The sequence below is a fragment of the Ascaphus truei genome, chromosome 2, assembly GCF_040206685.1.
Source record: "Ascaphus truei isolate aAscTru1 chromosome 2, aAscTru1.hap1, whole genome shotgun sequence".
NCBI lineage: Eukaryota > Metazoa > Chordata > Amphibia > Anura > Ascaphidae > Ascaphus > Ascaphus truei.
The window spans coordinates 326843384-326857936 of NC_134484.1; the positions used below are offsets into that span (position 1 = coordinate 326843384).

The window sequence follows — 14553 nt, forward strand, 5'->3', positions numbered from 1 at the left end:
CATTTTTGCAAGTCTGCAAATTTTCTGGAAACTCATGAAAACATTAGAGTAGCAAACTGGGACACATTTGTACATGTCCACTCAGGAATTTGGACACAGCCATCTATGATATGCAGTGTCATTTATGAAAGGCTGAAGTGCACTGACTGTCATTACACAATTTACTCGCTCATTCCAGAACATTACAAACATGTACTTTTCCCCATTTTCTTCAAATGATGTTTTGGATGGAGGCAATGAGAAAAGGCAGTTCCACTGTGTTCTCTTCCAGAAGACAGAGCAATTAGTAATGAATTTCAATGCTATTCAAACTTTTTTTTTTTTTTAATGAATAATAATAATGGATAGCTATTTAAAAAAAGAAAAAAAAAGATCAATTGCATGGTTATTTCAAGTAGTACATTTATTATCAATTAATTTGTGTAACAATGGTATTATTTATTTTGGTTAAAAGCTTTAGTGAACATGGTGACGTTATAATGAATGTTTGCAGAACGATCCAAAAGGCCTGTCAACAGGTCTGTAGAAAATTTGTACTGTAACTCAGACAGCAATTTCTTCTACGCATGAATTCGTTCTTGTTTTTCAGGAGTGAAGCTCAACTAAATAACATATTTTACATATCATATCATAGGGATAACATAGATTGACCACTTGAGAAAAGAAATCCCCCAAAATCCAAAACTGAAACAGTTGGTAAGAGATTTGGTAATTGGTGAAGGTGAATAAAGTTTATATTTGATATGCATAGAAAGTTTGCCTTTATTGGCCCGTTTTAATTGCTGCGGAGAGAAACAGTTAACAATATTGTAGATATTTCAGAAACTTCTTTATTTAAAATAATTACCTTACCATAATTATACACTGGAGAGCACTGAAACATGGAACTGCATTTTCTGTGTGTGGCAGTGCTAGACAGTGTGTGTGTAAATGACGAGGGGGGGGGGGGAGAAAGACTTTTCTTTACTTTGTTTCTATTTTTTTATAAATTGGACTATACTTGGTGCCATACAGACTACGCTGCTAGCTGCTGATGCAGAAAGGCTCATTCATGATTGAAGTCATTAACTCTGGACTTGTTGTGTTCTGGTTTAACAGTCAATAAAATGTTAAAAATGGTGCCTTATTTCTACAGCACAATCCAGAATTGCTATAGCAACACAATGTGCAGCAAATATTTACACAACAAAAACAGGAGAATGAATCTTGGTGTTACAATGACCAGTGCATTGTCAAGGCCATAGTTTAATTTTCAGATTAACAAGAGTTTGTCATCTCAAAATGTACTGCCTTGTTTAGAATAAATCACACAATCTGTCATCGAGCTAGTTAATTTAATTCCATAACTAAAATAGGAATACATTTTTTATGTACACAGAGATTAGAGAATCCAGAACTTCCTGTGATCTCTCCCTGTCTCTGTGTTTTCACACAACAAATATTTTGGCTCTCAACCTAATGTTGGGATAAAAAACAGTTTTTGCAAAATTAAGAAGAATATAGAATCACTAAGGCCTAGGACACAGTGAGTTTTAAGCTCGCTGAGGCGGTCTGAGCTGCGCTGAGCAGATGCACAAAGCCCCTACATCTGTCATCAGCGCGGCTATAGTTTCTCCCTCCACATGCGCGCTGATGCGTGCGGAGGCTGAGAAACTTTTCCGAGACAGGCAGGTTTCAAATTTGCCGCTCGGGGTAGCGATGTGAGCGGTCATGTGACCGCTCACATCCAATGGGAGCTAGGGACTAGCCTCGTCTCCCGCTCCGCCTCCGGGCACGCCTCCGCTCCGCCTCTGCTCCGCCCCCGCCTCCGCCCCGCCCCCAGAGCGTGCTCACTGCCTCGCCTCCATTTTGGAGCAGGCGAGGCAGATCAGGAGCGCGGCTCAGCGCTGTTTGCTCCTCTATGTCCCAGGCCTAAGAAAATGTGAACTATTCATTGTAATCTAAAGAGTATTTTTGAGGTTGATACAATGTACCAAATGGCAATGCAAATTTTGGTTGTGTACATCGAAACATAGTTTAATCCAATGTTAGAAACTGATCTTGGAATCTATGCAATGCTAAGTAATTATTGTCAACAAACAAATAGTAATATGACCTCAAAGTGTATGAAATAAATTCCAGCCTCCATCATCAAGATTGTCAAAAATATGAAATTAAGCTTCTGAAAATGTCAAATGTTTGACTGTAATCAACAAATGCTAAACTAGACTTCAGTGAACTAAACCAAACGGCAATACTAGCACCTCATTTGCAGCTGTACCAAGGGTAGATGCATTCCACAAAATAACATTTGCTGATAGTTAATCTTTGCAGCCTTAGTAAGTGTATATGTGAATAGAGAACAGAACCCAATATCATATCATACTCTCAAAGAATCTCCTTATGTAATTCACAAGAAATAAAGTTTTATTGAAATCCAATAACTCATAATTAAAAACATATTAAAATCCTGAACTGAGCGCAAACTTCATTATACATTATACACTCTATAGCAGTGTTTTTAATCTAATCTAATAATAATCTAATGATTGGACAAGTATTATAGAGTAGTGACACAGTAATATTGGTAATTTTGCATTTTCTCGTCAGTGGACTTCATTCTGAGACACTGCTCTGGCTTTGATCAGTTCCCTGATGTGGTCGTCATTGTATCCCAAAATGGTTTTCAAGACTTCAACGGTGTGCTGTCCTATAAGAGGTGGTGGCTTTGGACTTGACATATTGAATTCATTGAATCTTACAGCAGGCCCTGTAGACATAAAAAAAGGACAATTGTTACAAATTATCACTGTTGACATTCTAAATTGCACTAGATGTCTGTTCTATTTAATTATAATGTGTCTGGTAAATTATATGAAATATTTATAGATTGTGCAAGTCCTGCATGTATGGTGATATAAATTCATTGGGAAATTCTTTTGCCAGAAAAAAAAAGAAAAAACACTAATCTGACTGCCTTTTGTTTAAAAAACAAAATCAACTATAAGAATGTTGCACAATCCACTTTTCCATCTTTATTTGCAGGCACATTTTCCGACTTTGCCCAGCCTCACTGGTAAACAATTAAGTATAGCTGTTTGGGGTATGTGGGACAGGGTCACCTTATCAATATTGAGATTCTGTTCCGAAAGCTTGCTGCAGCATAACTGAGCAAACAGTTTATTGTTTGTTTGATGGCTTACCCGGGATACTTTGCACTCGGACTTTGATGGTTTTGAGGTTATTTGGAACAAGCTAAAAGGTTTGCATGTGGCATTTGGATACATTCTGTCAAACCAAGCAGGCAGGCAAGAGAGTTAATTACCTAAAAGCATTCTCATGGAAACAATTCTGCGGTTTGGTTTTTTATTAAGTCCTACATCATATTATTCTGAAGTTTTCTCAACAGTGTTATTTGTCCATAAACTACTCAGACAATAACGTAATTCAAAGGGACCTAGAATTTACCATGACAAGTCCGTGGAATAGAGGGAGACCAAAGTACTTGGAACACAATCTTTGTATTATACAGAAGCTATTTATTGCACAAGCTACACTGTAAAATAATAAACTCTTCAAGCTCAAACCAAGTGAATATAAATGTTTTCAAATTAACCTTGTTGGTACTGAAGCAGCCTTTGAAACAATAAAAAAACGCTGGGTGGAAGGACCCTCCAGCATAGAAGTGGTAAAAGATCCCCAGAAATTCAGCAAGCATAGAATAACTACTATCTATGGCTATATTAAGCAATATGCTGCAAATTATGTCTTGCAGATATTTGCTACTATTCAACAAAATACTGAATGTGTTATTTCTGTGGTATTAAGTAAAGCTGTGTAATAAACAGAGAACATCTTTGTAAAGCAGCCTAAGCAGCAATGCAATAACATAAAGAAAGCCCCTGTGGTTTTTCCAAAATATGTTTTACAGTCATACCATGGTATAAAAAAAACGTTGTCAGAGAGAACCCCCGTGATAGGGACCATTCCCTGTAGTCATGAATACTGCCGATGCAATCAAGAAAAAGCCCTGTTAGAGTGAAAGACTTCTCTTTTATAATAAAAAAAACTTGCGTCTAGGGCATTTAATTGGAATGCAAATGTCATTAAATCTTTACTTTTTAGGGGACCCATTTCTTTAAGCTGAGAATGAATCCAATTCATACAAGCAGGCGAAAAACTAGAAAAATGTATTGGTAAAAAAAAAAAAGTACTTTGCCATAAACATTAACCTTTTAATGCAAGGAGACAATTTATAACATGGTAACAATGAACCTAAGCAGTCACAGCAGCCATATGCTACTTTATGGATTACCAGAAGTGCGATTTAGTAAATGTTCATATTAACTTTGCTTTTGATAGCAGAACTATCAAAAGATTAGACAGATCATTGTGTACTCCCTGTAAAATATACTGAAACAAAACCGGAATTGTTATTGTAGTAAAGCAAAAAACGTACAGTATGAGAGTAAGTAGCAATTAGGTTGTGTGCTGTGTGACATTCCTATTGTATAAAGTGTGACAGTGCCAATCTGGTGCTTCCGCACGTAATAAAGTCCCACGGAAGTCTAAGTGCAGAATCAACGCTATCGCACTTCATAGAATAAAGCCTTGTGTGTCTTATTGCTGCTCTTTCATTTAAGTAATTTTGACTATGCATTAAATCAGCAATGCCATCAACTCGACATTTTTGTGTTTGCATGTGTACATACCCCACATACAGCTCGACATGTAAAATACAGGTAAAACATAGAAGGCCTTTTCTAAAAAGAGTTTCAGAACCAGCAAGCTACAGATCTGCTGCCTCTTCTCAGCCTAAGAAATGACTTATGCCATCAGAAAGTCTCATACGGCTCATCAGGTAGATGAAAAACCTTCGATTTATTGTAGCTGTCAGATTCTACCTATACAGTATCTGTTGTAAGAGCCAAAGCGGATGAAAAGGGAAGGTACTGCAGTTTTGTGTCGAAAGGGGAACCCATATACTCACCAAGTTATCTCAAATTGTTGAGTAAATGGTACTGGGGCATCAGATTGGCTAATGTTGCCCAGGCTCATGCATGGGCAAACATAGGTGCACATCCATTGCAATTATTTTGTCAAGTAAAAAAAATACATTGTCTACTATATGTTCTGTGCTTGCAGAAGATCTGTTACTATCTGAGACTGTAACTATCATACAATGCATCATTAAACTGGTTCTGGAACAACTTAGAAAAACAATGATAATGTAGAAATCAGGTTCATACTTGTATAGTCAGTTCTCGTACTTTCTCACTTGAACAACATGTACTATATCTTTAACATTTTTTTTAACACTAATTCGATCACGGATGATCCACAGACACATATGGAATCAATTATTCCCATGACAGTTTGCCATTATTTGCAATAATGTGCATTAAAGCCCATATAAAAAATGTTTTTGCCTCTAGCAAGTCTTTAGTTGCATCTGTTATCGTCTTATCTACAATTTAGAAACCTTTACACCTATTGTGGGGGGGAATTACAATGGCTGCTCAGAGGCCTCAGGGGACTATACATCAAATTAGGATAGTTGTCAAATATACAGTAAGAATCCTGTCAATCAAGTTGCCTCCACTTGATGCAGACCTGTTTAATAATATAGCTTTGCACCTATTAAACAAAGACTTTGAGTTAATTTGGTGAATCTGTGGGATCTCTTCTGGACATGTGAAACAACAGTATCCTACCCTAATATACCCTAGAGCACTTAGGAAAGAAGCAGCTTAAGTGTAAAGGAAGATCTGTCATTAAGTTATGCGAGGCAAATATGATAAATATATGTCTAGATAATTGCACCTGTGTGTTAAGAGGCCCGATATTGCCTATGACTGACACCAACCACTTAGAAGACAAGTACATTACTCTCTAAAACTAATGTTGATATATTATGTCATTGGGACACACACAATTTCCCAGTGAAAAGAACACTTTCATATAGATAAAAATCTCTGGACGTTTATACGTGGTGCTTGTTTTTTCAATTTGAAATATCACAAACACTAATATATACTGTAACATTATAATTTATATAAGGTATGTCCTCTAATTGCGAAACACTCCTCATATCTCTTACTGATGCCAGCGGAGCAAAACAGGTGCAAATAACTCCGTGTTGACGTATAGAAGTCGTTTTTTAAAATGATAGGCAAATAAATAGAGCTCTATACAGTACCTACAGATGTAGGTAGCTACATCTATACAGCATCTAAACATCTAGAAAGTATACACCAGACACAGTCTCTACAAATTATTACATATTTATTACATTAAAGCACAGAAACATAGTGTAGTCTCATTTACACATTGGTGACAGTTGTATAACAATATTTTAATACTTTATACAAGTACATAAATAATAAAGCTTCCCCCCAAAAATCCAATATGCCACCAACGGACTATTGCTGTCTCTTGTGAAGTTCCACCTGTAAGATAATGAACAATTACATTTGTTACTTAACGACTGTGTTGTTTTGTGGTTACACCACTGCCTATTCATGCTCTATGCCTGTTCAAAACAGCACGTACTGTATGTATTCCATTGCCTTATTGCACATGTGCTCTGATTCTACAACTGAAGCATTTAGGCTTCAGTAAAGAATTACAGAAAAGGCAGAAGTCACCTTATTGATACTGCACCGACACACTTTATTCGAGCAAATACCCAGTATGTACCTGGCAGATACCTGGAATGCGCCGCTCCTCACCTCTGACAAGCCCCGTTGCGTTTGCCTTCCCAGCCTGGGTTCATGCCTGGCTGACGGGCGGCTGATCTGTTAAATGATAATGATTAGGATTTAATAGGCTGCAATGCTTCGCGTGTCTACCAGATGGCATAAATTCATGAATTGTAATGCAGTATATATATATATATGTACTGTGCAGTATTGCAGCCAGCGGGAATAAAATGCTTCAATCCCTGCCTGGAAAATACCTCAATGCGCTCGGGCAGAAAACAGTCACAAACCTCAATACCCCCGGGTATACCCGAATTCGTGGGACTAGCCGAGCTCGAATAAAGTGTGTCGCCAGTGTACAATACTGATGCTTTGTGTCGCTGGATGTGTTTGCTACATGAACACGGCGTGGAAATGGAGAACCTGCAAAAACAAGGATAAAAGCATCAGTACAGCATTGCATGAAACACGGCGATGCAATGCTGTACTGATGCTTTTATCCTTGTTTTGCAGGTTCTCCACTTCCACGCCGTGTTCATGTAGCTTACTAAACTACTTACTAAACTGCACGTCCAAACTACTCTAGCTCTTCACTATAGAGTATCACCCCCCCCCCCTAAATAATAAAAAAGATATTTCTTACATTTCATTTTTTTATCAGTTTACGTCACTGATTAATCCAGCCCACAGACCTCAGATGTGCTAATAGTCCATTTATTGTGTTTTTGACGTTCTTCTACTCTGCAGCAGTGTCGTGGTACAGCGCTCAAATAGCATGTAAAATAGCACCCTTGAAATAGTTTGGTACAGCCTTCTTACCATGGAAGCCATCAAAATTCAGTTTTTTGGCCAAGTCAGCATAAAGCTCGAAAGCCACATGGTGCTGGAAAATCAACTTGGCAAATCTATGCGGTTGTCCACTTCAGCTTGCCGCATATCTTTCCAATTCTCCATCGGTATTATGGACAGAGGGATGGCAGGGAGAGGATCCCCAGCAACAGGAATACGTCTCTGCCTCCGTGGTTTAGTTACTTGCAAGTGTGATTTGGAAAAGAGGCACAGGTATCCGGGATGCCACTTTCCAGCAAAGTCAGCCTCAAGAATGGGAGGTCATAGACACTGTTTTTATCCCCCTAATATCAGTGCATCAGGTAAACCATAAACCTAAAGGAAGAACAGAATCACAAGAAAATTATTTATCAGTTTTCACTGCTGATTTCTGCGAAGTAAAAATGTGATTGTTTTAGTTGTCTAGTCTTTTATTTTACTCTCGCCCTCCCATCAAATCCTTTCTTTTGTTTGATCCTTCATCTAAGTTTCCCTTTAGTTGGATGTGACATATCTCCGACACCCGTTAAAACATGTCAATATATTTCCCAACATTTTAACAAAAGCAAGATGACACTTAAGTGCTAATGGCCATTCAATATTGATTGCCCAGTATTGCATGACAACATCAACGTGTACTGTAGTTACTGACTGACCCACTAAAATGGATTTAGGCTTAAAGCAATGAACTCACCACTTACAGTAGTATGCGTTTGGTTAGATTGCCAGAAGAAAGATGAAAATGTGTGTGTTAAATCCATGAAAGAGGCAGGAGCAGGATTTTTTTTTATGATATCTGAATTAATAGTTGATAATAGACATTGAGTGCTCTCAAAGCAAAGTATGAAGGGATTTACAGTTTAACATTATACTCCAGTATTCATACAGTATATTAACAAACCAAGGTAGCTACAAAAACCTCTTCTAATGGTTTTAAAGCAGGACAGACATAATTACAAAAAAAGTAATGCTTTGTATATTTTCTTGTTTTATAAATAAATCGCAGCTCAATGTGCAGCAGTTTCAACTGTGAACAAACATTGCTTGATATGAGTTGACAAAGAAGCTCTGTAACTTGCAGACTTACTATATACCCTTTACATTCACATACGGATTGTCCAATGGCAAGGGAAAATACCCTTGGTCTAATGGTACATATATTTAATGAAAGTCCGAAACTAAAAGTAGTGCATACAAAAAGGTAGCAAAGAAGAGGTTTCGTTGATCCGTTTCGCTTTTTCTTGTTTTTTCATTCTAATTTTGTCACCTAAAAACAGCTGAGCAAAACATCTGCCTGTCTGTGATGTCTTCATCTTTTCCTCCCATCAGTTCTTAGAACAGCAATTTCTTTGACACTTAGGGATCTGTACAGATGAGAGTGCTCCAAACCAAGGGCTTATGTAACAGGAGGTTCCCACTGAATGATTACTGGATTTCCTCCCTATATTACTTCAGTCACACATCATCCACAGATTTATGTTTGTTTAAACGTGTTAATCGACATGGGGAAAGTGTGTAAGCATGTGCTTCAATTACAAAATATATATATATATCAACATTATTTCTAGAGAATACTATATTTGTTCTTTTAAATAAACAGAGTTGTCACTATATAAATATGTGCCGTCAACACACAGATGTAATTAATGGGATATATATATATATATTTATAATACTTGCCTCACATTATTTAATAGTGACAGATGGGTGCACCTAAAAAAAGATAGAATGCAATAATTTTTTTATTTTAAACTACAGAAAATAAGAACATGTGCTTTATTCGTCTCAGGTGGTGCTATATTTCTCTTTTCTGTTCTGATCACGGACGTTGTAGTTTTCTATTTGGAGACATTTTGATGTCTAATTTTTTGCCTGAGGGTTCTTGAAATTAAACAACACTGGGCTTTTCTAACATCTCCTTTACACTGACCTGATCACTACCCTTTGACTTGCTGCTGCATTTGAAAGTCGTTTTCAGACCTAAATTTGCAAGCCAATTCAAATATATTTTGGATAATTTTAGAAAAGCGATTATACTGTAAATAGTTTTGACCCTTGAAGGTCATTGCCCATGATCTTAAAATAACCCAGGTAAACAAACTACTATATAGTCGGTTCTGTCAATATGTGATTTTGTGTTGTATACATTTCTGGAGTCCTCTAAATAAATTTGGGTTTGAATCCTTCCCAAATTAGTAGGGATTGAAGGCTCTGTTTTCTTAATCTACTATATTTTGGAAAGTTGTTTGTTTGCTATGCATTTGGACACCTCTTAAGATATCATAACCAAATTGTGCCTGATTGTTCCTGAAATCAAAGACCAGGTTTTTGTATACATTTGGAAACAATTCACGACATCACATATGACATCCCAAATAACATGATCCTATCACACAACCCTCAAGATACCACTTAATCTTGGTCACTCTAAAAATCCAATTTGCAACATTAGTAAAAATACAGGAGCAGCCAAAGTTCTTCAAGACAGCGAGATTATTGTTTGGTACGACAGTACAATGTTCCACAAACACGCATTAGAGGCTCTCGATCAAACACTTCAGGACCTCAGAGGCAATGAAATTATTATGGGTGGAGGTTTTGTTTCAGCAGGGGATTACGCATTAAGAAACTATAAAATTGAATTATCCATGTATAAATCTCAGTATTTTTGGGTTTCTTGGAGTTTCCGAGCAACGCCGGGTACTTTCAGCAATTGTTTTATATATAGCACGTTCATGTTTAAGGGGAAGTAACAAACATGGCATGTTGCTTCAGTACACATCTGGTAAAGTGTACGCATAACAACCATTTTATTTTGTCAGCTTTTTTATTTCTGTATTTATTTATGGAGAAAAAATGACAATACCTCTAATAAATGTAAAATGTTTCTCATATTACGAGGCCAGCCCAAAGAATAGGATAGAACCATGGACAACATCTGAATATTACATGGAAACATATGGGTAATAGTACTTTCCAAATGTGTTTTTAGTTCACATGCAAATAATTCTGTTAACTTTTTTCTTTGATATTGCATATTTCATGTGCCTCTTACATGGGAGAGTCGTGTGAACATTGGTTCTACTTTAATAATGCGAATGGATAATGAGATAATTTACCAGAAGAAATTGCGTCTTACCTCATTGCCAGAGCGACATTTGTGTTTGTAATGCAACAACTGTACCTATTTCCATCGAGTTTTACAAAGTGTTTGTATTAGCTTATTTTTCCAATAAATGTACTTAATATCTGAATGCTAAAATACCATTGAAGCCACACCCAAAAAATTCTTTTTTTTAGAAACAATACAATTATTATATAAAAACTACCTAATGTCACCATGGAGGACAGATTTAATGTTTCTTTCATGACAACACATTTTATATATTTGTTTGTATATTAGAAATTAATTAGTTACACTTTCTAGCAGCTTGAAATATTAAGCATGAAAAAAACATTATTTTTCTTCCAGCTTTTAAAGACATTTTTCATGCAAAACAACTGACTCTTTTGCACAAAGAACTGTATAAACACTTTTAAGACAAATATTTATATTAATAACAGCATGGGGGGGGGAGGGGGAGGTTATTCTAGGAGAGGGGGTTTAATAGGTAATCTCTTTAACAACCATACAATTGTAGCACAAGCAGCTCTATTTACTTTACTGTACAGTGAAAACAATCATCTCTTTTATTTTATTCATTAATTCAAAAATGCACAATGCAATGTTTCAAAACCAATAGTATACAGGAGAAGGGTTCAGTTACAGTATGTGGCCATGTTTCAGAACAAGATCCACTGTATGAAGTTCAAGCTGGTGACTTCTTTGGTCATTTGGATTTTTCCAAGTTTCTCTTTCTTCAAAATTCTGATTGTGAGCCATTTGATACATTTCAAATCAATAAATAGGTATGAACAATACAATGTTGAGGTATCTTAGGTTTATCTTGAACGATTAAGCGAACACTATTTTTGTGGAACTTCCATGCATGTATGTACAGATGTGGCCAATGTTATTGTAACGTGTGGCGTGCTCCTGCGGGTGAGATAGCTCTAATTCTATGATACTGTACCAGCATTTTTTCTCAACTGAGCTTCTTTTTTTAGATCTCTTTTTATTCCATCACAAATGAACATGCTGCACTTTGTTTATTGCTGATATATTTTCGGGTGGTGAACATTGATCATATAAACCTTCTTCACAAAACCGGAAAACTTAAAGGCAGGCACACCCAACAAAGAAGACTGAGCCCGGAGTTTAGAAAGCAATCCAAAGATAATTTGCTTGTGCTCTTCCTGGAACTGTGCGCTTTGTTTCCATAAGACCACTGAATCGCCTGAGAACTTAAATTAACATCAGATTGAACAAAGCAACACCATCGAAAACATTAAGGGAGACAGTTCAGTACAATTCAGCAGTTGCCAGTACACCTTATTCAGCTTTAGCTATATCTACCCTCTAAACTGTCTGCCATGTGCCTTCTGTCCTTTAATTGTTATACAAAATGTGTTTACTATTTTAGTGATTTTCGAGCGCTGACCTTTTGAAGCAGGTGCTCGGTTTGAGTGGATTATTTTCCATAGCTAGACGCCTGGGAGGACTCTGCAGCACTTTCCACCCACACAGCCGTCACCTTTGATCCTTTGCCATTTGCAGTTGTGGGTTTCCATTTTACTGCTTCTTTTCTCTGCAGAATCTGTTCTTTCTTTCTCATTTCTTGTTTTTACATCATTTAGTTGGCAAGCATGGTCCTTTAAAGAATTGTTATGGTCATCAGCCATAATACTAAGAAAGAAGAGTGCTAAGGAAAAGTTGCAGCAAATCATATGTGATTTTCTGAATGACACCAGGTTTCCTTCTGAGCTTCCTCCTAAACTCAATAAAATATTCTACCTGTGCATACAAGAACCCCATAAGGAACAGCTTTTTCTTATAAGCAAAATGCTTTCTTAGTTCTTTAATGTACAGGGGGAAATGTTGTGTTGTTATACTAGAGTAGTACAATGTGATGATTGATTTTGATATATGTTCTATCACCTATAAAATGATATACAGTTGTAACGGTGTTTCCCCCACCTGATCGCAGATAGGGGCCATTACAGGGTGTATGCTGCTGGCAACAGGAGGGCTGAGTCGTCTGCCGATGGTAGTGGGGACACAGGAACAGGCTTCTGGGGTTCATACCCCACATATCTCTTTAACAGTGCAGCGCCTCCATCTGTCGTAGAGTCCAGGGATATGAAGGCGATCTTCCATGGTAGAACTTATTACCTTTCCCCCCAGTAAGGTCACGCACCAGGCAAGAGGTATATAACAATAGGAACGGTTTATTCACTCTGTACAGCACATTTACGCGGCATTCTCACTGAATGATGGTCCCTGGACTGTCACTACAGGAAAAGGCCCCCCGCAACCGTCCTAGCTCTTCCCCACCTCCCTAGCAGAGGCAGAGATATGGTCCACACTCACTCCTCCCCCCCCCCAAGGGGAAGAGGAATAGAGTAGGCCCAATATGCAGCCTCTCCAATGTGTGACCTGCCTTTCTCAAGTGGGGGAAGGCACTCTACAAACTTTAGGGTGGTCCTGCCCTTAAGTACTGCCAGGAGGTGGGCACCCCATTGTCCCAGCTACAACAGGACGTACCACCCGCTGCTGTTACTCAAGTGCAGTACCAAAGGGGAGGGGAGAAACCCCATATCATTTACTGGCAACCTGATTGTACCAGGGTTTACTGCCAGCCCAATGGCAGAATAGTAGCCATCAGGTGACATGGCTACACAGTACATGTCTTACTATTGTCATCATCGTGATCAGAATTATTATTATTGGTGTAACCCTGTTTCCCCCACCTAATCTCAAATAGGGTCTATTCTGGGGAAATATGCTCTGGTTACTCATCTTAGTGTGGTACATACCTGTTGGTAACAGGGAGCCCCGAGTCTCCCGCCTGGTGTTATGAGGAAGGTCACGATAGGCTTCTGGGGTCTTGCCCGAATCGTACTCACGGAGACAGCGCCTCCGTCTCTTGCAATCCCCAGATGTGTGGGGAGAAATCTCTGCAGGAGAACTACCACTTCTTCTCCCTGATAGATTTCAATCTCAGGCAAGAAGTATGTGAAACAGATGATCTTTATTCAGTCTCTCTTTCTCAATCAATGGCAGTGACAGCTTACACTGAATCGATTCTTATCAATCAGGTTTTCACCTTTAGGATGTCCGTGGACCTTCACTCCCAGCTGCCAGCCACAAGGAGCAGTCCTTGCTCTTCCCTTATCCCTAGATGGAATAAGAGGAAATGATTTCCCTCCGCTCCCTTAAGAGAGGGCCTCAAACTGCCAGAGCCCTGAAAGCTTGGTTAGGGTAAACCGGTCTCTCTGAATGGTAGAGACAACTGACTAAATTGAGGAAGTACAGCTCCTTAAGTCAGTTCCAGTAAGAACCAGCCCCTTGTCCCTGATTGGACAGCAGGCCTGATTGCACTACCTTCTCTGACTCACTGAGCTACAAGGTGTGGGGAAAACCCATGATTACTCCTGGCAAACCTACCCTTACTAGGGATTACTGGCAGGAGGAGGGCAGACTTATAGCCCAAAACCAGCCAGGGCTACATTGGTAAAAATGTTCTGCCAGCATAGCAAAATGAAGGCTATATTAGAGTTTTGTGATCTATTATATATGTTTGTGTGTATTAAACAGCCGTCAAAATTGATCGGCGTTATGCTCCTATTTACACCATCATATACCAAGTTGCGTAACTGCAATATAAATGAAAGAAAATAAAAATTCCAAAACTTCTATCAACTTTAGCTTTGCATCACAATGTAATTCACAGACATTCTGGATTTCTAAATACAGTAAATTCTTTGCACACAATCTTTCTCTCTTGTAAAGGATTGTGTTACATGTGTAATGCAAAAATAATAGATAATGATGGGCTTTGATTGAAATTACATAATTGCAGAGAGCCAAAGTCACAGCAATGCTTATCACTCATTGCAGCGATTCACAATGAAGTGATAAATCAGTGCTTTTGAAAACAAGTAT

General features: G+C 38.0%; 1 protein-coding gene across 3 annotated transcripts in view; it reads right to left on the reverse strand.

Annotated features, from left to right (window-relative positions):
* SUGCT (succinyl-CoA:glutarate-CoA transferase) overlaps positions 1 to 14553 on the reverse strand; it is a 1155962-nt gene that overhangs the window by 65074 nt on the left and 1076335 nt on the right. Inside the window, exon 14 of one of the 3 annotated variants that reach the window (XM_075586599.1) lies at positions 386 to 2749. The exons of 1 other annotated variant lie outside the window; for it this stretch is intronic. In XM_075586599.1, the coding sequence (XP_075442714.1) occupies positions 2586 to 2749 (164 nt within the window). In that variant the 3' untranslated portion in view covers positions 386 to 2585. Of the gene's footprint in view, positions 1 to 385; positions 2750 to 14553 lie in introns of those variants that run through there. One more of the 3 variants, XR_012799210.1, reaches the window with a different exon arrangement.